This window comes from Acartia tonsa, chromosome 9 (assembly GCF_053477335.1).
Source record: "Acartia tonsa isolate MP-2025a chromosome 9, ASM5347733v1, whole genome shotgun sequence".
In the NCBI taxonomy this organism is placed as follows: Eukaryota; Metazoa; Arthropoda; class Copepoda; order Calanoida; family Acartiidae; genus Acartia; species Acartia tonsa.
In genome coordinates, this window is record NC_137268.1 from 8,305,215 (window position 1) to 8,329,826 (window position 24,612).

The 24,612-nt window shown below is 32.3% G+C and overlaps 1 protein-coding gene across 1 annotated transcript in view; it reads right to left on the minus strand.

The window, feature by feature from the left end:
* Positions 1 to 1,586: 1,586 nt before the first annotated feature.
* LOC145328144 (uncharacterized) overlaps positions 1,587 to 24,612 on the minus strand; it is a 31,704-nt gene continuing 8,678 nt past the window's right edge. The window contains exons 3-13 of the mRNA XM_080171723.1: positions 17,626 to 17,705; positions 16,505 to 16,611; positions 15,278 to 15,331; positions 14,646 to 14,719; positions 6,203 to 6,287; positions 5,201 to 5,292; positions 3,843 to 3,902; positions 3,483 to 3,609; positions 3,057 to 3,127; positions 2,682 to 2,748; positions 1,587 to 2,131 (exon numbers count right to left, since the gene is read on the minus strand). Coding sequence (XP_080027849.1) covers positions 2,063 to 2,131; positions 2,682 to 2,748; positions 3,057 to 3,127; positions 3,483 to 3,609; positions 3,843 to 3,902; positions 5,201 to 5,292; positions 6,203 to 6,287; positions 14,646 to 14,719; positions 15,278 to 15,331; positions 16,505 to 16,611; positions 17,626 to 17,705 — 886 coding nt within the window. The 3' untranslated portion in view covers positions 1,587 to 2,062. The remainder of the gene's footprint in view (positions 2,132 to 2,681; positions 2,749 to 3,056; positions 3,128 to 3,482; positions 3,610 to 3,842; positions 3,903 to 5,200; positions 5,293 to 6,202; positions 6,288 to 14,645; positions 14,720 to 15,277; positions 15,332 to 16,504; positions 16,612 to 17,625; positions 17,706 to 24,612) is intronic.

Here is a 24,612-nt window from a genome sequence, read left to right on the forward strand (position 1 = left end):
TTGCAAAATGCTAAATTACTATAATAAGAACCTGTATGTCAAGCAGCAAAGCGACTTTATAACTTTAAAACAAAATTACACTTAAGTGAAGAATTTTTATGCATTGAATGTCAGTGCTGAAAGTATTCTTATAACAGGCGTTGTTCTTGCAATATTAAAGTAAAAGAATAGAGGGGGCAGGTATTAAATAATATTATGCCCATGGGGTGGGGACCTTGTGTTGACTTTCAACAGGGTCAGCCGATAGCGTCGGAAATATAAGCACAGCCAAGTTGCTACATAAGAGTAGCAATCAATTTGCTAGGAGACGAAAAAGTCCCCACCACTTGAACCAATTACAATACATCTATACTTAAACATTTATTCTTGTAATTTTGGTCACAAGATTTGATATAATTGACATAAATTTTAAGGAGAGCCATATCAGTCCAGTTCAGTGCAGTGCAGTGGTTATCGAGATATTAATCAATAGACAACTGATACATAGACACAGACAACCTGTTACTTTTACATAAGGATGAAAACTCTGCTTAACAGTTTGTATAGAAATGATTGATTTAATACGTAAGCCACATTTCAAGACAGTTATCATCATTGCTTTAATAAGAGGGACTAATTATTTATTTATCATTGTCCTATCACCGTTTTACTGTGACGCCAACGCAGAAACGTTAGAATTCATAAAGTAGTATTTGTTTTTTATTTGATTTATAGAAAATGTATAAAATTTTGGTGTTCTTTTAATTTTACAAGAGAAGCTTTTTTTGCCTAATCAAATGACATCATACTGGCCTACCATTGGTCAATTAAAATGTATACTGGCCTTCCATTGGTAATTTAGTCTGTGTATTGGCCTATCATTGGTCATTTGTATTGTATGACGTCATTTTTATAGGCACTATAGCTTCCTTACTAGAACTTGTTTGTCATTAAATACCTTTGGAGACGTTAGTATGGACATCAACTTATCAGAGCCAGACCTCCCAGCATAGCTACTGAAGACAACAACCCTTTGATAGAACAACCTTTGTCTGGAAGTCTTTCTATGATTGTCGCTCATCTGGCATAGCAGCAGTAGGTCTTTAAGTATGACGCAGTTTGAGCCAGTATTCGATTAATGACCCATTTCTGTCAATGGTAAGTGGGTTAGATAGTTTAGTTCTATTTGAAAACAAGCTGTAACATGCCTAAATTGACGATTTGAAATATAAAATACTTACAGATGGATGGACATAAATATTGAAAAGCTTTGTTTTAACAAAATTTCCATTATGGCTCCAAAACCGGTCAATATCCGCGGTATTAGAACCGGTTCTCAGCCATACTGAAAAATCATGTATAAAAACGTATTACTGACAATATTCCACGAATATTAAAATAAGAATCATGAAATCAATACCAGTTTTGTTAGAACGATCCTTCGGCACCTCGGGGTTATAACTTTTTTTTGCGGAATATTTGTCTATGATACGATGCGATAAATAACTATTGTGGTCAGCTAAACAAGTTTTTAAGATGCATTTTCCCAACACCTTAGAAAACATCAAAAAGATAAAGAAAAATTCTAAAACAAATAAAACTTACATAATCTGACATAAATTTATTTTTAAAATCATTATTACATAACATTTTATTATTACTAAAGTTTTTACGTTTTTATTCAATTCCAAGAAATTGAATGTACATTCTAATTTTGGTATTTTATGTTTTATAAGATTATACTTTTATTTAAAATTACAATTTCGAAAAAGCAAAAAAAAATGAAATCATATAATGTCTGTTAGTTTTTTATATGTTCGATCAGAACATTACATGTGTTTGGCCATAACTCTGTCAAAATGCTTACAAAACAGACCTAAGATACTGAAACAGTTTCTTTACAAGCCAAAGTAATCAGTTTTGAATCATCTTTTAATTTCATCGACAGAGTTATGGCCAATTACATGAAATGTTACAAAACATCTAAAAAAATAACAGATTTTATAGTATATATGTATCTAGTTTGATATACAGGTAGACCTTCTTTAACAACATAAAGGATAATCATGATATTTTCAAACTTTTAATCGAAGCCAACATTTTCTTTGCCCATCAGAATGGATGGCCCTGGGAGAGTGCGGGGTTCGAGTCCCTAAAATAATTACACTTTTAATGTCAGGGATCTAAAGGGATAAGACATTGGACAATAAATTGATGTATATCCTCATGATGATTCACATTAAAATTATTATTTGAAACTTTTGAACAGCCAATCAAAATTCAAGAAGTCCCCAAAGTTGTTAAGCCAACGAATAAGAAATCGAAGAAATCGAAAACGTTTCATAAAACATTGCGGACTAGCGTATTGTCCCCTCTCTCCTATCTAAGTATAATGTGAGATGCATGAATAGGAGTGAAGAATACATCATAAAAGGTGAGGGCGTTTTAAGGGGAGTAACAATCGATATATGATTACTTGAATGTATCACTATAATTTCACCTACTCTAATAATATGGTCCTTCCAGCTGGCAAATATATCAAAACCCTCCGTCCCTATTACACCATCCTCTCCCCTCCTTCTGGAGGAAAGTACTGACCAATAAAACTTTATTGACGAAAATATTTCTCCTGTCATAAAATCCAAGTATGCAAAGTCCATGTGGCCGTAAAAAGTGTCGAAATGGAGTTTTAATGATAATACCTGTGTAGCACTTGGAATAACTTTGGAGGTATTCTCCTCACCAAATAGAAAAGCAAATCTCTCTTGCCTTAAGATAAAAATAATCTGAATAATTTTCTATTGCATGGTATTGTAGACAGCTTTCCGCAGTTAATTAAAGTTAAAATAATAAGATTGAAACCGGTTTCAATCCAGCGCATATAATAAGTTTTGAAGCCATGTCGGGTAATCTAGATCCTTAATTAGTAAATGATACCAACAGAAATATTTTATACACATTATGTTTCAAAGCTTTACTCTAAATATAACAATATTGGTCCAGCGGTTAACAAGATCCCTCAGTACACAAAGACAGACAACTACATAGACATCCTGTTACTTTTACATAAGGAATACCTTCTAAGAGCTACCCAATGGTTAACGTCCCATATGTCAGCCAATGGAGTTCCAGTTTTTGGATCACATATCTTAACAAAACATTTAATTAATTAAAATATAAATGGTGGTTTTCCCTCAAAGAGTCCCCCCCCCCCTCCCTTCTTTTTAAAAATTAAATTCCAAAATTAGTCAAATACAGTATAATTTATATGGACAAATTTACACCTTAAGACACGATTATAGAAATGCTTAACTTAGTATAAAGTTTTTATGGTTTCTAAATTGTACCAAACTGTTACAGGATTCAACATGCCAAGTTTGAAATAGATAAGACAACTCAATCTTTCCAATTAAAATCAAATATATGAGCTATCTCTCAAGAAACGTACTGACTGGTTTTAAATGAGGAAAAGCTTTGCTTTTAAAAGCAAAAAGTTGATCTACCTGATAATTTGGTGGTCCATGTTCTGGGGTCATGGTGACCTCCTGTACCCCAGCTTCGGATAGGGACAACCAGATCTTATCCCACCACCTCTCATGACCTTCCATGTACTCCAGCCAACATTCAGCTCTAGAGATAGAGAGAGGTTTTTTTTAGATAGATAGATAGTAAAATAGTTGGTTAGATAGGTAGATAGATAGTTGGATATATGTGTAGTTAGATAGATAGGTATAGGAATAGGTAGTTTGGTATATAGGTTGTTAGATATGTAAGCTAGATAATTTCTAAATGTTTATAAAGTTGATAGATAGATAGACAGTTAGAGATTCAGTATGATTGATAGATAGATATAAAATAGATACCTAGGGTCAGGAACTTGAGGTCCATGATCGTAGCCAACTCTACAATGTGTATGCTCAAATCTAAACAAGAATAATTATATCTATATGATCGTAGCCAACTCTGCAATGTGTATGCTCAAATCTAAACAATATTAATTATATCTATATGGTTGTAGCTAACTCTACAATGTGTATGCTCAAATCTAAACAAGAATAATTATATCTATATGATTATAGCCAACTCTACAATGCGTGTGCTTAAATCTAAACAAGAATAATTAAATCTATATGATCATAGCAAACTCTACAATGTGTATGCTCAAATCTAAACAAGAATAATTATATCTATATGATCGTAGCCAACTCTACAATGCGTGTGCTCAAATCTAAACAAGAATAATTATGTCTATATGATCGTAGCCAACTCTACAATGTGTATGCTCAAATCTAAACAAGAATAATTATATCTATATGATCGTAGCCAACTCTACAATGCGTGTGCTCAAATCTAAACAAGAATAATTATGTCTATATGATCGTAGCCAACTCTACAATGTGTATGCTCAAATCTAAACAAGAATAATTATATCTATATGATCGTAGCCAACTCTACAATGCGTGTAGCCGAGAGTAAGCTTTTGAATTTTTAAATTATAGAGGGTTTACCACATTTGGGCATAGCTGATTTCTAAAATTATAAAAAGTAGATTTCACTAAGGGTTACATGCGGCGGCATTTTTTAGCTACAAAGCAAATTTTATAATTTTAAATAAATTCTATTAATATCAAAACAAATAAAAGTTTTGTTTCCTAAGAATCTAGGTGATAAATTTTAAATTAAACAAGATCAGTAAAGTTTAAAAAATAACTAATTATTTTAATTTCCTTAGCTTATTTTTTTTCAGGACATTAATAGTTATTTATCGCATCATATTATAGACAGCTTTCCATGAATATTGAAATAAAAATCATGAGATTAAATTAACAATTTTTATTTCAATTTTCGGGAAAAATTGTTTGTAATACGATGCTATGCATGATTTTTAGTAAGACTGAGAAATGATTCTAATCCAGTGGATATTAGTCGGTTTTGAATCCATACTTGAAAATAATTTATTGATATAGTAGCTTAGCTGCTAAACTAAGATTATGTAAAGAAAGACATTAGCACAGTTTTACATAATGCATTGTATTTTGTTATCTTTCAAAAGTTAATAATGTTACTCAAATTTTGAAGCGTCATTAATTTCATAAAAAAAACATTTCAAAAGCCATCCTAATTTTAACAAGAAATAAGGACAATAATGTGCACAAATAGCGCAGCAAAATCACACTAAAAAACAATAAACTGCAGCACTGTAAATTGAATGAAAATTTACCTTTCTGCAAATTTTTCAATAACCCTTGTCAAATCAGGGTCCATTGTATTTGTTTCTGCTATGTTAATCCAATGGGACAAATCAGCTACAAGCTAAATAGATAGACATATAGATAGTTAGATTAACAGATAGATAGACAGATACATAGATAGATTGAAAGAGGGTTTGATAGGTAGATATAAATGTATTGGTTTCAGCTATGTTAATTCAATGGGACAAATCAGCTACAAGCTAAATTGATAAATAGATAGATAGTTAGATAAACAGATAGATAGACAGATACATAGATAGATTAAAAGATAGTTTGATAGATAGATAAAATGTATTGGTTTCAGCTATGTTAATTCAATGGGATAAATCTGCTACAAGCTAAATTGATAAATAGATAGATAGTCAGATAAACAAATAGATAGATTCAGATACGTAGATAGATTGAAAGAGAGTTTGATAGGTAGATAAAATGTATTGGTTTCAGCTATGTTAATCCAATGACATAGATCTGCTACAAGCTAAATAGATAGATAGTCAGATATACAAATAGCTAGTCAGATACACAGATAGAGTGAAATGTAGTTGGATAGATAGAAAAATGTTTTGGTTTCTGCTATGTTATTCTAATGAGATAGATCTGCTACAAGCTAAATATAAGATAAATAAAGATAGTAAGATACATAGTTAGATAAACAGATATATAGTCAGATCCATAGATAGATTGTAATAGACAAAAAGGTAGCTGGATAGATAAACAATCAATTAGATGGATGGATAGTAAATTTACAGAACGATTTTTGGATAGATACATCGATACACAGACATACAAATGAAAATATATAATAAATAGATAGACAGATGGATAGGAACAGATAAATAAATATACAGATAAATGAAAAATAGATTGACAGACAGATAGATGGATAGATACATAAATAGACAAACACACAGATGAATATATAGTATATAGACAGATAGATAGATAAATTGACATTAAAATAGAAATAACACCTTAAGTTCAGGGAAGTTAGGGATAAATCCTCTGGCAACCCAGGGAGAGTGCAGATATCTCTTTCTATGCGTTTCATGAAGTACCCTAAAATGATTATAGAACAATTATTATGAAATACCCTAAATTTATTTATTTTTAAAATACTGGCGGTTACGCCCATAGCATTCAGTGGATCTGTATTAGAAGGGGGGGGGGGGGGAGGGGGCAGAACTTTTTCAAATATTCTGAACTATTATGGGAACTATATCAAGCTTCCATAAAACGAAGAACTTTTTCGGTTCAGTAATTAATCAAATCTTAAAGCTTACTACTTTTATGGAATAGATTAAAGTAGCCTATTGTAAACTCGAAGATTGGTCCTTTTTTGATTTGGTAGGGGGGGGGGGGGGGCATAAAAAACAATTATTGCCTATGGCCTATGTTTATTACACTAGTCCCCAATGTTTACTGTAACGTTTTCTTATTTGTTTCCTCAACATCTTTGGGGACTTTTATTGAATTTTGATTAGTTGGTTCATGAAGTGTCCAAGCGTATCAACCATTAATTGTAATCTATAAAATATGTAATTTTGTCTATTATTATTGAGGATTTATATCAATTGTCTTATCCCTTTAGATCCCTGCTTTTCTAACCCTTATTCCAATAATCTAAATAAAACATTGTGCCTATCAATCAATCAATCAATCATTTCATTGACTTATCTTTAACCTTCTGCTTTTTATGGTTGAAAAAGTTAGTCTTTCAACATTTGGTCTAATAGCAATAAACCTCTGTAACAATGGATATAGAATATAGGTGGATACAATTGTCGTCAATTTAGGTTGCTAGCATGGATATCACTTAATGGTCAGTTCGTTCATCCTGTAAAAGGGAAGGGGATGGGGTAAAGTGGATGGATGGGGGGATCATTATTGTAGCCAGCCATAAGTTTCATTTAATTAGAGTACATGATAATTTAGTATAAGATCCTAGTGGTTATAAATACATTTCTGTTCCCTATATCTAATTCAACCTAACCTAATCTGTTGTGATAAATTTTCCTTTATTAGTTCTCCCCCATTACTATTTTAATTTTTGGTATAATGCTCTTTCTGAATGATTTAATAGGTGCCTTCTCACAAAGGTAATGTTGAGCAACATAGCCCACTTTCTTAATTTTAAATAAATTAAAAGGGGTGCGCCTTAGTTTTATTTTCTATGCCAAATCCCTGCGGGGCACTGGATATAACCTTACCTAACCTAACCACTGGGGAAGGAAGGGGGCAAGAATTTTCAGTGCTTGACATTTGAGTGAAAAGCTAATTTTTTTAAAGATTACCATTTATATTTTGAGTAAAAATTTTAATTTTTCTATATTTTGTAAAATTAAAAATGTGACAGCGCCTCCATTTTTGTTATTGTTTTTAAATTTTATAAAAACCTTTATCAGACCAGACAGGAGCAAATCCAAGGAGAGGGAGAGGACATTGGTCTCAAGATTACACTGGTACCCAAAGTTTTATAGTCAAGCTCTATTATATGTTGACTTAAAAAGTTTTTATACTTTATCAAATTTTGATTAATTGGTTCATTAAGTTGAGTGTCCAAAAGTTTCAACCAACAATTTTGATCTACAGAACCTGTAATTTTGTGTAAAATCATTTGGGATGTAAAGCAATATATCGGCCATTGTCCAATCCCTTAAGGTCCCTGTTCAAATCAAAATAAAGACAACTAGCTTATTAATTAATAATTGTGTTTGTTAAAATTTTATTTAAATTGTAAAATATCTATTTTGGAATTGCAACTTTTTTTTATAAATTTTCTGTCTTTTAAATTAATCTTCAATATCAATTATGAATCTTCTAATCAATTTATTGATAAAAAAGGAAGCAAATAAACCGAAAAAGCGGTTTAGGAGATTCTAAGAAACTCAAGGAAGAATATTTTTTATACCATCGTGACAGATTTCCGCAGATATTAATATGAATTAATCCAGTTTTGTAAGGCCCGAGGGATGAAGGCCAGGTAATTCGTGGAATATTGTCTGCTGTACGATGCGATACTATATTTGATTTTTCAGTATGGCTGGAAACCGGTTCTAATCCAGCGGATAATAATCGGTTTTGAAGCCATACTGGAAAATCCTTTCTAAGAATATTCGCTGATTAATGTAAAGAAAAAACAAACTTGCGTTAATAATTCTCATATTACAGGAATGCCTTGGCCAAAAATCAGAATTTATGCACATTAAACTTAGTAAATTCGGCTAGCGATATCAAAGGCATTTAAAATGTTTTTTTTTTTAAATACAAAAACAAAATTTGTACTCACTAAAAATAAATGATTAAATACTTTTTCTCTTAAAAACTTAAAATGCCAATACACGGGTGCACCCTCAGATGTAAAAACTTTATTTTAGTGTTTGGCCAAAATGACTTAGCAATTGTATCTGTAAGTACGTCTAATAACACCCTTTGCTATTTTTAAAATCCTAGAAATTTTTTTTGGCAAGAAAATTGCATAAATTCGCAACCTTTTTTAGCACCACTACTTAACTTGAGTTTTAAAACTTTTTATATAAAATCCTTTTTACAAAAAATATCAATAATTACTTAAAATTAAACCTGAAAGAAAAAAATTCTCATTACACGTGTTAATTTTCATGTTTTAGGTTTTTTTTTGAGGAAAACATAACTTCTCCTTTTTTGACAATAATATATTTTTTCAACAATTCAAAGTAAAATATTATAAAACTTAAACGATTTTTCTTGAATTATCAGTTGAAAATTTCATCAAACATGCAATTTAAGTGATGAAAATTTAATAAAATCATTTTTTGAAAGTTTAGAATTACCAATTTTCTACATTTAAAACAAAATGTTAACAAAATTTAAAAACATTCTAACATATAACTTCAAAAATCAATAACATTTTATAAAAAGATGTTTCAAAAAATAAATCATTAAAAGGTATTAAAATGCATTTGAAATTACTTAAAATTAAAACAAGAACATCTTTTTACACTGTATTCTGTGTAAAAGAGTTTAAATGACATGATTAGTGAATGAAATATTTCCTAAACTCATTAAGCCTTTTTGTGACTATATTAAAAATAATTTATTTTGTTTATATTGTTTTTTATTCAAATATTTGACAAAATTTTCCCTACGTCAATAAAATAAAGTCAGTTTTTTACTGTTTCCAGGTTTTTCTTTATAATTATAACAATTAAATATAATATAAATCTTCATTATCTTTTATTTGAATTATCATACACATTAAAATGTGAAGTATAAGCTAGAATAGCACTTTTTTCAACGAATATTTTAATGACATTATATCAAAATAATTCCTCTTAAATATCACACAACATATGATTGGGAAGTATAGCCATTTCTTGGAGGTATAATATTTACAAAAATACCATTAATTCTGTTTTTATCAGAAGTTAAAAAAATTGAACAATTCTAAAACAATGGTTCGCTGTCTAGATATTGAGTACACTAAGACTACGCCTCTGTTCTGTTGAAATAACGTTGCAAACAGAGGGGTTCTGAAAGTAATCTACCTAATTTTTTTTAAAGAACCAACAAGTACTGTCAGTATCTTTTTTCTTGTAATCTAGCAGACAATCAAATCATAACACAATCACATGATAAAATATTCAGGTTTCTACTTCACATTTTAAAAAATATACTGATCAATAAAATGTTCAAAATTTTACTTTGTACTAATTGAAAAAATATGTTGTAATTCTTATTTTAAAGTTACATTTTTATCCCTGACAAAATCATAGACGACTTTTAAAGGCATCTTATCTAAACTTTTTGAAGAAAAACTTAAAAACGTTAATTAAGTATGAAAACTATTTTCTTCGATTTTTCTGAAGTTATTATCGCATTCTATGGGTTTTTTATTATCATTTACTTATATCAAAAGTGCCAAACATTGTACCCCAACTTATTCATTTAATAAAAAACGAAGCGTGAATAAACAAATTTTAGACAAAATACTTAATCAAGTACAAAAAATGAGGGAATTATGAAAAAAGTGCAAATTTTTTATTCTAAAAAGATTTCAAGGTTATTTAGAGAAGATTTTGCAGTCTTTAATTTTAATCAGGCCTCGGCAGCTCCACCTATCGACTCACAGAGAGAGAGACAATAGGCTATTTACTACAGAAGCCCCAAAAGTTTTATAATAACGTTTTCCAATTTGTTGGCTTAACATCTTCGGGTACTTTATTGCATTGATTGATTGATTGATTAGCCATAGTCTCTTAGGGTTTGGACCTAAGTAGTCATGGAGTAGGCTTAGACACTTTTGTATAGCCACTAGGGCTATCAAGCTCCACGTTCAAGCACATTATGACTTAACCCGCTATCTCATGAGAGCTACTCATTATTACCTCACCCTCGCCGAGTATGGCAGGTGTCCCAAATTAAGTCACCGTAATGAATGACGCTCTCCGCAGAGGAGCTTGGGATAAGGGTAGTACTGATATTATGTACGTGACTATTAAGTATCCAAACTTACTCAATTATCCCCTTCTTACACAACCAGGGGAAGTTGCGTGAATGTATTCAACCGAGAAATTCAAGTTGCCACATAGGGACTAGAACTCGAACTCTCATCACCGTAACTCAGTGCGTTACCACTGAGCTACGACGCCCCTTACTTTATTGCATTTTTAATGGTTGGTTAATTTTATTGAGTGCTCAAACATTTCCACCACTAATTGTAATCCACAGAAAGGGTAATTTTGTGTATCATTATTGAGGATGTACACCAATTTATCGACCATTGTCTTATCCCCCTTTAGATCTCTGAATTTGTCTAAATTGTACCTTATAGCGATTACCATTAAGTTAAACCTGGCAATTAGCTAACACTGATAAAACCTCACTCAATATTCATGAAAAGTACTAGAAGAAGGTGAGGGGGGGGGGAATGGTAAGTAGTCTATACTATTGACTTCAAATAACTCTTCTGGACAAAAAATAAATCTTAAAGCGGCTATTTATATTTACTCAATTTAATTTTAAAATTGAAATCACGAAACCTATAACAACATATAAATAAACAAAGATGAAAACATGCATAAACGACAACAAATTTGAGAAGAAAAATAATAAGAATAGAATTATATTCTTTTAACGTTGGAAGTCTTGCAATATTCAAGAGATAAAACATTATTTGTTATAGTCCTAGTAATCAGATGAGTGTTTTTAAAACACTATAAAGTAAGCATGTTTAAAAATAAAAATAATAAAGTTAGGTATACAAAAATTATTTATATAAATTTTAAGATTGTTTTTAAGATTGAACGTCTAAGATTTACTCATTGAATTTGTTGCATAGATAAAAAATGTGATAGAAAAGTAGCGTGATATACATACAGACAGACATACAGAGTGGGGGAAGCTTTCTTTTCTGGAAACATATACTTTTCAGTATGGCTTTGAAACCGATTAATATTCGCTGGATTAGAACCGGTTCTCAGCCATACTGAAAAATCATGTATAGCATCGTATTAAAATTAATTTTCCAGCAATATCAAGATTGATGTCATATAATTAGTACCAGTTTTGTTACATTATTTTAATATCCGCGGACAGCTGTATATAATACAATGCGCTAAATTACTATTATATTTTTTTCCAGACCACAGTGCATCGTTTGTAATGATGGAAAATACTATAATTAACAAAGATTTTTCAAAAACAAATTATTTCATTTCAGGACAAACAATTTACAATTTTTGATGATGTAGTTCACCCCCCCCCCCCACCCCCTTCAAGCAGTTTTGTTTCCCCGTTTTTCAAAAGTACCTCGACAGTTCAACGCACTTTTGGTAAATGTTTTTTTTTTCGTAGCACAACTACTTTATAAGTAGTCTGTACTTCTTATCTTGTTCTGCTAAAGCTGCATGCTCTTTATTAGGTTTATTTCCCCAGAATAAATATACTACGAATCAGAGATCTAAAGAGATAAGACGATGGCCGATAAATTGATTCATATCTCTAATGATGACACACAAAGTAGTGGGTAAAAAGTTTTTACACTCAACTTAATGAACACACATATCTGAATTAAATAAAGTCCCCAAAGTTGTTGAACTAATGAATAAGAAAACGTTATTATAAAACTTTAAGGACTAGTGTAATAAACAGCCCAATGTCCCCTCCCTCCCTCACTACCAATTAATCTGACTTTAACTCGGCGATTACACGCTAGGTGTCTCTTGAGCACTGATAGTTCTTCCATTATTTTAAAGAATGAACTGAAATAAGGGAGAGGATAGTTTTTTTTCTATTCATAACCTTTGTGGGACCTCTACTTGCGGAGCCATAACCCTGCAGGGCTACCAGGGACTTAATTTAATCTTACATAACCTAACCTAAAGTAATAGACCATGAACAATAACTATCACCCCTCCCCCCCCCTTATTTTCTATTTTCTTTAAAGATGATTGAGGGGGTTAATTAGTGCTCAACAAGGTACTTTGTGTGAGAGTTCTTTTAATTCAATTTGGCAGCGAAGCTTCTCTACGAGGGATTTTATCCTCCTGTTGTTATAGTTGACATATATTTTTTTATTTAAATCTACTCTTCTTTTGTCTTTTTCCCTTCGCTTTAGTTAGATAATTAGTAGGGGGTAATCAGGGCTCAGCCCGTAATTTGTGTAAAAGTACCAATTCCCCCGTTTTTGGACGCTATTGTCCTTGTTTTATTTATATTGTTGTGTACCCAGAAATGTTTGACATAAACAAAACAATTTTAAGGAACATTAAGGATGACGTTATTGAGTGCGTAGTTTCTAGACATTTAAGAGCTAGCCGATGGTTCGTCTATACAGCTTAACGTATTGCACTGATATTAAATTAAACATGTAAGAAATATGTACCACAAAGGATTTATTATTACTTGTATCTTACACAAGATTATCAAGCACTCTAATAAAATTAAACTTGTAGTTGGCTAAAATAACGAACCTCCCCCACACCCCCTCCACTCCTAATGGATGAATGAACTTACCAATAAATAATGATATTAGCAACCTAAATTGACGACAATTTTTTTCCATCACAGTATCCATCGAAACCTCACCCTACTATATTTTATTTAAGATGGAATCTAGCCCCCTTACAGGGTGCTCTAATTTTGGCCATATCCATATGGAGTACAATCCCTGTTACAATTTCCCTTAGAGTGCCTTGTTGAGCAAAAAAACACCTTCTCATTGAATTAAAAATAATGGTGGGAGGAAGATTTTTTTGTTTTTATTTGTATTTTAGTTTAGGTTAGGTTACCGAAGGCAAAGTTCCCGCAGGCATTACGCATAGGTTAATCATATCCCTCTCTAAAAACAGTGCAGTGGGGAGGGTTCAGTGTTTTAGTTTAGGTTAGATTACCGAAGGCAAAGTTCATGCAGGCATTACGCATAGGTAAATCATATCCCTCTCTAAAAACAGTGCAGTGGGGAGGGTTCAGTGTTTTAGTTTAGGTTAGATTACCGAAGGCAAAGTTCCTGCAGGCATTACGCATAGGTAAATCATATCCCTCTCTAAAAACAGTGCAGTGGGGAGGGTTCAGTGTTTTAGTTTAGGTTAGATTACCGAAGGCAAAGTTCCTGCAGGTATTACGCAGCATAGCTAAATCATATCCCTCTCTAAAAACAGTGCAGTGGGGAGGGTTCAGTGTTTTAGTTTAGGTTAGATTACCGAAGGCAAAGTTCCTGCAGGCATTACGCATAGGTAAATCATATCCCTCTCTAAAAACAGTGCAGTGGGGAGGGTTCAGTGTTTTAGTTTAGGTTAGATTACCGAAGGCAAAGTTCCTGCAGGCATTACGCATAGGTAAATCATATCCCTCTCTAAAAACAGTGCAGTGGGGAGGGTTCAGTGTTTTAGTTTAGGTTAGATTACCGAAGGCAAAGTTCCTGCAGGCTTTACGCATAGGTAAATCATATCCCTCTCTAAAAACAGTGCAGTGGGGAGGGTTCAGTGTTTTAGTTTAGGTTAGATTACCGAAGGCAAAGTTCCTGCAGGCATTACGCATAGGTAAATCATATCCCTCTCTAAAAACAGTGCAGTGGGGAGGGTTCAGTGTTTTAGTTTAGGTTAGATTACCGAAGGCAAAGTTCCTGCAGGCATTACGCAGCATAGCTAAATCATATCCCTCTCTAAAAACAGTGCAGTGGGGAGGGTTCAGTGTTTTAGTTTAGGTTAGATTACCGAAGGCAAAGTTCCTGCAGGCATTACGCATAGGTAAATCATATCCCTTTCTAAAAACAGTGCAGTGGGGAGGGTTCAGTGTTTTAGTTTAGGTTAGATTACCGAAGGCAAAGTTCCTGCAGGCATTACGCATAGGTAAATCATATCCCTTTCTAAAAACAGTGCAGTGGGAAGGGTTAAATGCTTAAAAAGGCACTTGAAGGGAAAGCACTTAAAAATATACCTATAGCCCTTCTCTTTTTGCCAAGCAAGAGCCTCAGTGAAGAATTCAGTTGCCATTTCTTCAGTAAAATAATCCTGAATTAAAATGCAAGTAAAAAAATGTAAAAAAAATAATTAAGAGCGAAGCTTATAACAAGTACTGTTCATGTCTGTCTGTCCTTCTGTCTGTTAGTCACCCTCAAATACTTTAATCTAGAGTAAAAAGTTGTCTGTCCGACAGACCGCCTGAAGCCACACATTTCTGATTTCAGCTGATTACACCTTGGCAAATCATGTTTTTTTTAGAAAAGCTATCTGGAGGTCTATTTGTTTTTATTAAATTTTTTTCTCTTTTTACTTTAAGGAACTAGCTGATTTGGCAATTATTTGAAATATATACGTGGATATTATGACAGGGGAAACAATTTCATCAAGTTTAGATTGCTAACATGAACATCATTTATTTGTCAATTCGTTCATCCAGTAGTGTGGAGGGGGGGGGGGAGGATGAGGTAAAGGAGGTGGATGAGGGGGTTCTTTATTTTTTCTAGCTACAAGTTATATTTTTTAAGGCACAGAATAATCTGGTGTAAGATCCAAGTATTGATTAATCCAATTGGCGCAATCGCAGGTATTGTCATAAAATCAACTTACCTTCAACGAGTGAGAGTTTACCAGGGTTGGATTAAATTTCTGAGCACCTTCAACCTAAACAAGTATGATTTGCAGTGATATAAAGGGATAAGACAATGGCCGATAAATTGATGTACATCCCCTATGATGATTGCCAAAATTATCTCTTCTGTAGATTACAATTAGTTGTTCAACCGTTTGGACACTCAAATTAATGAGTTAACCAATCAAAATTCACTAAAAGTCCCCAAAGTTGTTAGGCTAACAAAAAAGAAAAGTTTATAATAAAAGTTTGGGGACTTGTGTAATAAACAGCCTAATGTCCCTTCCCTACCTGATGATTATATCCAATCAATAGTAAGGAAAATAAAAAAGGATTAAATTATTTACAGTCCTTATTTAGGGTTCTATAAAAACCTAACATATGTTTTTTTTGAGGATCTAAAAACTCCTTTTCCTTTGAGAATCACTTTTTAGATTGATTGAAAAAAGATGTTTAATGTATTAAGCCTATAAATTTAATTTAAGATTTCATTTATTGTCTTTTCTAATGTATTTATTTATTATTTAAACATTTTTCACAGCATATTTTTTCGATTTTGCATATTCTAAAATTAGGCTAACACCCCCTATGGTATAGGAAACAAAAAAAGGTTCTTTTTAGGTCTTACATTCTTATTGAGAGATAAAAACTCTCTAAAAAAAATAAAGGATAGATATAGACTTGGCCAAAACTATCTTAGACTTCGTGAATAAGAAAAAAATCACATTAATTAGATATTTCCATTTAGTTAACACTGCTTAAATAAAAAATAAAATAAAAGAATTATAATAAGTAAATGATACTAATCTTATTGCCAAACATGATAGGTTTTAACAGAAAATTCTACTATATACATGTCTATGGATTAATCATATGAAAGATAAAAAAGTTCCATAGCGAAACCTAGCAAATAAATTTAATACTACATAGAATTAGATAAGACAATTCTTATAATGAAGTGACAGGATCTCTGCCTGTGTGTGTTTTTCTGTCTGTCTGTCTTTACCAAAGGATCTCGTTGACTGCTTGACCGATATGGTTCTCCTATACAATGTAGCTTCTCATAGGTCAAGTGAACCTTTATAACTTTTTTCGAAACAAAATTAAAAAAATGGACTTGTGTCAACCTAGGGAATAATAAAACTGGTTTTAACTTTATAATATTTTATTTTACTAACCGCGGAAAGCTGTCTATAATACGATACCTGTTCTTTAAACACCCTGAGGTGGTTTTGTACCAACTGCTTCTTGTCGGACTCCCCAGGTTGGGAAGGAGGTGTAAATCCGGGATAGGGGCCCCCAAAAACAATTCCTACACAATATAAAATAGATGAAAATGTTTATATTTTCTTTACTTTTATATATCACTAACGGCTTTGCCCCCTAGAGTTCTCTAGGTGCACTTGAGAAGGGGAAAGTTGAATTGGAAAAAACAATTTTTTTTAAAGATTTAAAAAGAAAAAGTAAAACAATTTTTTTGGTTAAAAAAAGTTAGAAACCTTTAGGACCTATGACCAGCTACCCTGTAAAAGAGAACCATATCGGTTAAGCTATTAGCGAGATCCTTCGGTTCAGACAAACAAACAAACATACAAACATCCTTTATTATAAGGATTTAGCTGTTGAATAACCTCTATCTAGCTATCTGACTAGGGGCGTCGTAGCTCAGTGGTAACGCACTGAGTTACGGTGATGAGAGTTCGAGTTCTAGTCCCCATGTGGCAACTCGAATTTCTCAGTTGAATACATTTACGCAACTTCCCCTGGTTGTGTAAGAAGGGGATTATTGAGTAAGTTTGGATACTAAATATTCAAGTATATGATATCAGTACTACCCTTATCCCAAGCTCCTCTGCGGAGAGCGTCATTCATTACGGTGACTTAATTTAAGACACCTGCCATACTCGGCGAGGGTGAGGTAATAATGAGTAGCTCTCATGAGATAGCGGGTCAAGTCATAATGTGCTTGAACGTGGAGCTTGACTGACTGTACCTGAGCCAGGCACGACAGGACCATCAGTAAAGACCTGGAAGCTCTATCTATCTATCTGACTGTACCTGAGCCAGGCACGACAGGACCATCAGTGAAGACCTGGAAGATCTATCTATCTATCTATCTTACTGTACCTGAGCCAGGCACGACATGGCCATCAGTAAATATTTGGAAGATCTATCTATCTATCTGACTGTACCTGAGCCAGGCACGACAGGACCATCAGTGAAGACCTGGAAGATCTATCTATCTATCTATCTTACTGTACCTGAGCCAGGCACGACAGGGCCATCAGTAAAGACCTGGAAGATCTATCTATCTATCTGGCTGTACCTGAGCCAGGCACGACAGGACCATCAGTAAAAACCTGGAAGATTACTCTCAAATTGTATTTCTCCAATAGTTCAGAAAACCTAAATAAAAGAATTAGTTTGTTAGAGAATTAAGAGTTTTTTTATATAAAAAAAAGCGCTTACACAACTAGTGGCGTCTAGGGGCACTTGAGGTATGTTGGAGGGGAGAACCCAACATTAAAAATATTGGTTTTTTAAATCTATGATACAAAAAATGTTTTTTTTAGGGGTGATTTTTCTTGTGAGGTTCTTCCCTGGATCTATGAGAAGCTACATTATAAAGGAGAACCATATCGCCTAATTCAGCAGCGGGATCCTTAGATAGATAGACATTCTGTTATTTTTATGTAAGGATATACTACAATCTGTACACATTTTCTATAGTAATAAAATGATTTTTAAAAATAAGTTACTTACTTAACAAACCTAATTTTAATTATAGATCACTAAAACATGCCTTTAATATTTTAATTTTATTTTAATTTATTTCTCCATAGTGCAACATAATCTTTAATAGAATTTATGTATTTCTTGCGCCCCTAGCATCTAGGGGCTTTGTATTAGTAAGAGATAGATAAAGGATTGAAAATGGCCTAGAACATTGGCTTAAATAAAAAAAAAAACGTCTAAAACCATCGCAAGATCTATGTGAAGCCTCCTGAAATGGAAAACCCAATCAGTTCAATAGAAGTTGAGATCTTTAGCTTCAGACAATATATCCTTACTACGGATAAGTAAACGAAAGGAAAACAAGGATTAGTTGCGAAGCGATAATAAATACCATATTGAAAAAAAGAAAAACGATCCAGAGGCGTGCGAACCGAAGGGGGCATTAAAGGCGATTGCCGCCCCCCCCCCCCTCCTAGCGCCTAAAAAGCCCCCCCTCCCCCCCCCACTAGCCAAATTTTCCAAATTATTTTCAAAATGAGAGTTTTTATCTAGCCCCTACCGAATTTTTTAAAGGTGGATTTATCATTCTTTTGTATCATCCTCCCTCCCATAAAAAAGGTTTTAATTCCATAAGGGGGGGGGGGCGAGGGGGGGTGAATATTCTTTTTTTTCAGATGCCTTTTAGCTGAAGAGATGGGGATGAAGAGATGGGGGATATAGATGTGGGATAGGGATGTGGGAAATCAATGGGGAAGATGGGATAGGAATTAGAATGCTTATAATCAAGTATTTTCCCACCCCCTTAAAACGCCCTTATTTAAAATAGGTACATATAATCAAAATGCCCCCCCCCCCCCTAGACAACGCCACTGAAACGATCCCAATGGACTAAATTATTAATAATCTGAAGGGATGGATTAATGGAGTATAAATTAATGTTCCCACTAAATTACCCCATATGTTGATTAAAATTATTGGTGGAAAAGTTTGTTTTAAACAGCCAACGAATGTCAAAACGTGTTAGTAAACTTTATCTAAAATTTATTCTTCTTTTGGGAAAACGGCAGAAAGCGAGGGAAATTTAACATATGAAAATTGAAAATTAAAAAATTATGTTAGATTATATTATTAATCTTTCATTTTTTTATGTGAAAAAGGGGAGGAAAAAGAGGTGGAATAAATGAAATATCTTTTCATAATCCCCTTCTTATCTAAATGACCCTTTTTAAAATGCTTTCAATTTTGTCAGATTTTTTGTCAACAAATATTGTATTGGCAGCTTCACTGAGAGGAGAGAGGATTAGAGTGCCAGACATGACCAGGGGTGTCACAACTTTTTTGTCTGTCTGCCCGTAACGCTTTTAAGGAAACGTGATTTTCTCGGCTGCTGTTCAAGGTAGATGGTTGAATATTTTGTAATAAAGATTCCTTATGTGTATGAGTATCCAGTATATAATTTACTTGGTTTGTTGATCTGTCAGTCATACTACAAAATATCAAAACAGGTGAAAGGTTTTTCTGATTTCCCCCAAATAAATTTTTATTATGCTCTTAGCATCGCATAGACCATATTTCTTAGTTTTTTTTTTGTGATTCTTAATAGATGTTGTCATTCTTTTTTTAGTAAAGCATACTTCATGGGGTGTCCATATGTCCATCCAAAAGATTACTTTAATCATACAAGAGGTATATTAGAATTGACCTAACCTACTAGTTTATATACTAGGATAGAAATGGATAATATATTTTTATGTACTCGGATCTTACACTCGATTTTATGTTTTCTAAAAAAGTAAAACTTGGAAGTGCTAAAATAGCGATACTCCTAATCAACTCACTTTACCCCTTTTCCTCCTCTCCTACTGGATGAACGAAATGACCAATAAATGAGTTCCATGTCAGCAAATAAACCGTAATTATACTTGTTATAATATCCACATATATTCTAGGATACATTATATTATAAACACATAAACAAAATAGAAAAAAATAACCTCTGACACTGTATTGGAAGTATAATAGTGTGATGCGTTTGTGAACTCGAACCTTTATCCCTTTTGTTTTCCTTATCATTATTTGCAGTTTAGAAAGTTTAAATAAAGTTCATAATTGAACGCGGCATTCAAAACAACGCTTGCACAAACCAAAACAAAGCTAGCGTGGCCATCTTTAATCTTTCTTTCAAGAAGTGCGGAATATCTGTGTGATAAAAAACCATGTATAGTCAAAAATGTGGTGTTATCCGTACTGAAAAATACCTTTGAGTGCTTCCCGGCTTGACAAGATCAATGACCTTGGTAAGAATTCTTCCTTTAAGCATTTATAATAGAGTGGAGTGATTTTCTTTAAGACGGCAAATTAATCTTTCAATTTCATTAAAATTAGACCAAGTAATTAATTTATTTTTGTACCAGAATATTTTAATAGTAGTCTATGATGATTTTATTTATGAATTTCAAACTCGCATTCAGTTTTGATTAATTTTAAGCAAAAAATAACCCTAGCTTTTTTTATACATTTTGAAACATAATTTCGAAGTCACGCAACCTTTTATAAGGAATAGACGATTGTTCCAAATAAAAAAGACTTATTTTCTTTTACAAGATTTATTTTTATAATGTATTTAACATTTTAATATTTGATTATTAATTTTGTTATTTTCTATTTCAGCATGACCGTTTTCATACAATAAATTGTATTAGTAACTATGCTGGTTTTGATTCTTGTGGGAAGTAGCAGGTTTCGTACGTTTGTACGTAAAGATCTGGTAAACGGCCAGCCAAATGCCGTTGTACCGAAACAGACACCCTGTGGATGGCGGACACCATAGTAAAAAAAAAACGTAAACAAAATAGAAAATTATAACCTCTGACACCCTGCGGATGGCGGACACACATGTAAAAAAAAACGTAAACAAAATAGAAAATTATAACCTCTGACACCATGCGAATGGCGGACACCATTGTAAAAACAACAAAAAGTGCATCACAACATTATTTTATAAAATTGAATATTTTTGCCAGTTGAAATAAAAAACAGATGGTTTGTTGACCCGAGGGTTCGGATAAGAAAGGTAGCAGATATAGATTAATTGTTAGAGAATACCTGGATATTACAACAAGGGAAAAATTCTAGTCAATTTAGGTTGCTAACATGTAACTCATCTATCGGTCAGTTTGTTCATCCAGTCAGAGGGAAGGGGATGGGGTAAAGTATGTTAACGTTAATTTAGCTCACTGCGGGTTTCACCTTATTATAGAACATGAAAATTTTGTGTAACACCCAAATAATTATTTACTAAGTATATTTGCGATTACTTTTATTTAATGAAATCTTCCAATTTTTAACATTTACAAAACAGCCTGCTTTATTGCATCAAGATCCATGACAGATCTATATAGGAAATAAACGTTTATAAATGAGCTCAAGTCTTCCAATGGTAAAGTGTTTAAAACTCTTAGTGCTCCAATAATCCTCATTAAACTCTCATTGACCAAAACGATAAGACCTTTATTCTATTTGTTTATGGAATGAATTAAGTTTTTCACTTCATGTAGATATTTGAATTACATTGAAGTATTTAATCCTTTTTTTCATAAATAAAAAATATACGTTCATAATAGAGTAAATCTAAGAAAACTGTATTTTAAAAGAATTCGATTGTGGCGACACTTCCTTTGTGTCAAAATATTAAAACTAAAATTTTAATCATATTAACCCTTTGGTGATGGTAATGTGAAAAAAATATAATTGAAAAATATTTTTAAAAACATTCAAATTAATAAATATTTACTTCTTTCTTTTAGATAATAAATAGCAGGGGAGGAAAATTGATTTATTGAGAAATAGATAAATAGATATGTACTTATAGAAAACTAGCCAATAGCGATATAGTTATATTGAGCCAACTCTAGTATATATAGATTAGGAATATTTTTTATATCAAAAACATTTAGTTACAATTTTGAAGACGCAGCAAATCTCTGCTATTTATCAGAAAGACTGTATGTAATTTTTTGTAAAATAAAAATTGTTATAATAGTCCTATTTTTTTTGTAAAATTAATTACTGGCCCGATTAGGAATAACAAAGTCTTAAACTGTAATCATTGTCTATATCATGCATTATGTATTTAAGTAACTTTTGCATATGTTTAGTTTATACGAAACTATTGTTTAGACATTTGAATAATTTCAATATTAAATGCTTTGTTACTCTATATTAGTTTATATTGCTTTATGGATGTTGTCATCCTTGTTATATTTTGTATTCTAAATAAATCGTTCTGCAAAGAAAGGATATAGAATATATATTTATTAAGGTTGCTAACATGGACATCATTTATTGGCCAGTTCATGCATCCAGTATTAAATGGTAAAGGGGGGTGTTATGATCGGTTGTAACTTTAGCCTACTACAGCGTTCACTTAATTAAAGTACATGATAATCTGATGTAAGTTCCAAGTAATAGCAAATATTTTGCAAATGTTTTGGGGTGAAATGGTTTTACCCTCTATTGTTGTGTATGTCAATTGACAGTTTACATCTTATTGTCCAGCCAATGAAAAGCTACTCCCAAGGGCCAGTTGGGAGGTAGATTAATTTTCTTTTCTCTTAAAAGATATTTAGGGTTAAAACTCGTCTCACTGAATTAAATTTAGGCAATGTATCTACTCAGGGATCTAAAGGGAAAAGACAATGACCGATAAATTGATGTAAATCCCAATGATGATACACAAAATTTCCCGTTCTACAGACCACATCTAGTGGTTGAAACATTTTTACGCTCAACTTAATGAACCAGCCAATCAAAATTTAATAAAACTTTCTAATATGTCGAACCAATGAATAAGAAACGTTATTATAAAACTTTGGGGACTAGTGTAATAAACAGTCCAATGTCCCCTCCCTCCCTGGTTATTACAACTATCAAAAAAAGTTTTTGAAAATTAATAATTAATGTTTTTCAATGTTTTAATGTTATTTTTTATGTTATTCGATGTCAACTTTAAGGACAAAAATGTAAGTTGCAAAAAGGCAATTTCACAAATCAAAATAAACTGGAAAAAACTGTGGCTTTTAGCTTTTAAACTAAAGAAATCAATTTTTCTTAAATAATTACAATTCTTAATATGATTAAAATGAATTTTGTTGTACAAAAAATGTTCCAAAATATTTATTAAAATCGTCAGAATTGAATTAAAATGAATAGTTATTTATCACATTGTATTATATTAAAATAAAAAATTGTAAGATTAAAACCAGGTTTGTTTGCCCCGAGGTACCGAAACTGGGCTAACAAATCTTGTATCATTTTTATGATTTTTATTCTAAAATTAGTCGAAAATTATCTGTAATACGATGCTATACATGATTTATCAGTATGGCTGAGAACCGGTTCTATTCCAGCGGATACCAATCGGCTTTAAAGCCATACTGGAAAATATTTTCTAAAGAAAAGACAATTTTTCACCATCCCAACTGTGGGCAAGTGGACATTTTTGTTTAGTTTAAAAAGCCGATCATTAGACCAAGGTAAAACAATACAAAGGTCCAAAATTTAACATATTGATATTCTGTCTTATTACAGTTAGAAGGTTGAAACTATTTTTATAAAAGCAGAAATATAACCTATGATTTCCTCCTATTTCTAGTTCTTTTGGGGGGCTATAACCCTACAGGGCAAGCATTAACATTTGCCTAACATAACCTAACCTAAAATAACCTATCAAAAGATACTGTGAAAATACGACGAAACCCGCTACTGCGTTTTCTTACCAAGATCTTTTTAAATTTTTTCAATTATACATAATATTTTATATCTTAGGCTAGAGAAAACAAAAAGCTTATAATTACTTTGTATTCTAGGATATGCGTTCTCATTATGAATTTTAAGAAACTAGCGGCTTTGCCCCAAGAGGTGAAAAAGAAATTTTTTTGGCGAAATTCGTAAAAGTTCTAAGGAAATCTTTAGCAAAAAAATTTTGTTTTTGTTTTTGGGGGGGTTGGGGGTGTCCCAACCCCCAAGAAAATAGCCTAAAACCACCACAGGACCGAAGAGTAGAATCCGATCGGTTCAGTGGTTACCGAGATCTTAAGGGACGGACAGACAGACAGACAGACGGACGGACAGACATCATTCTACTTTGTATTATAGATGTATCAATTTTCCAATGAAAATTATGTATGTCATTATTGGTGATTAAATGTTAGTCACCTCATTAATGGCTTCAATAAAAAAGATTTTTAAAATCGAAAATGGTGCGATTGAAAATTCACCCAAATAGCACACGCTAACAGCACCCGACCTTTTTTGAATCGTGTACAATATTGTATGAGTACAATTCCACAGGGAGTAAGGGAGGGGACAATGGGCAGTTAATTCAATTTTATAGTTGTGACCCTTTAAGGTTGAAAACCCAGATATTTCCAGATAAAACAAGTATTTGCAATATAGCAACCTTTAGTGGAAATTTTTGACTTTTTGAATTGTTTTTAATTCGAAATGCACCATCCTTAAACTGATGCTTTACAACAAGCCTTTGATTCTAGAGATCAAAACACTTGTTTACAATTCA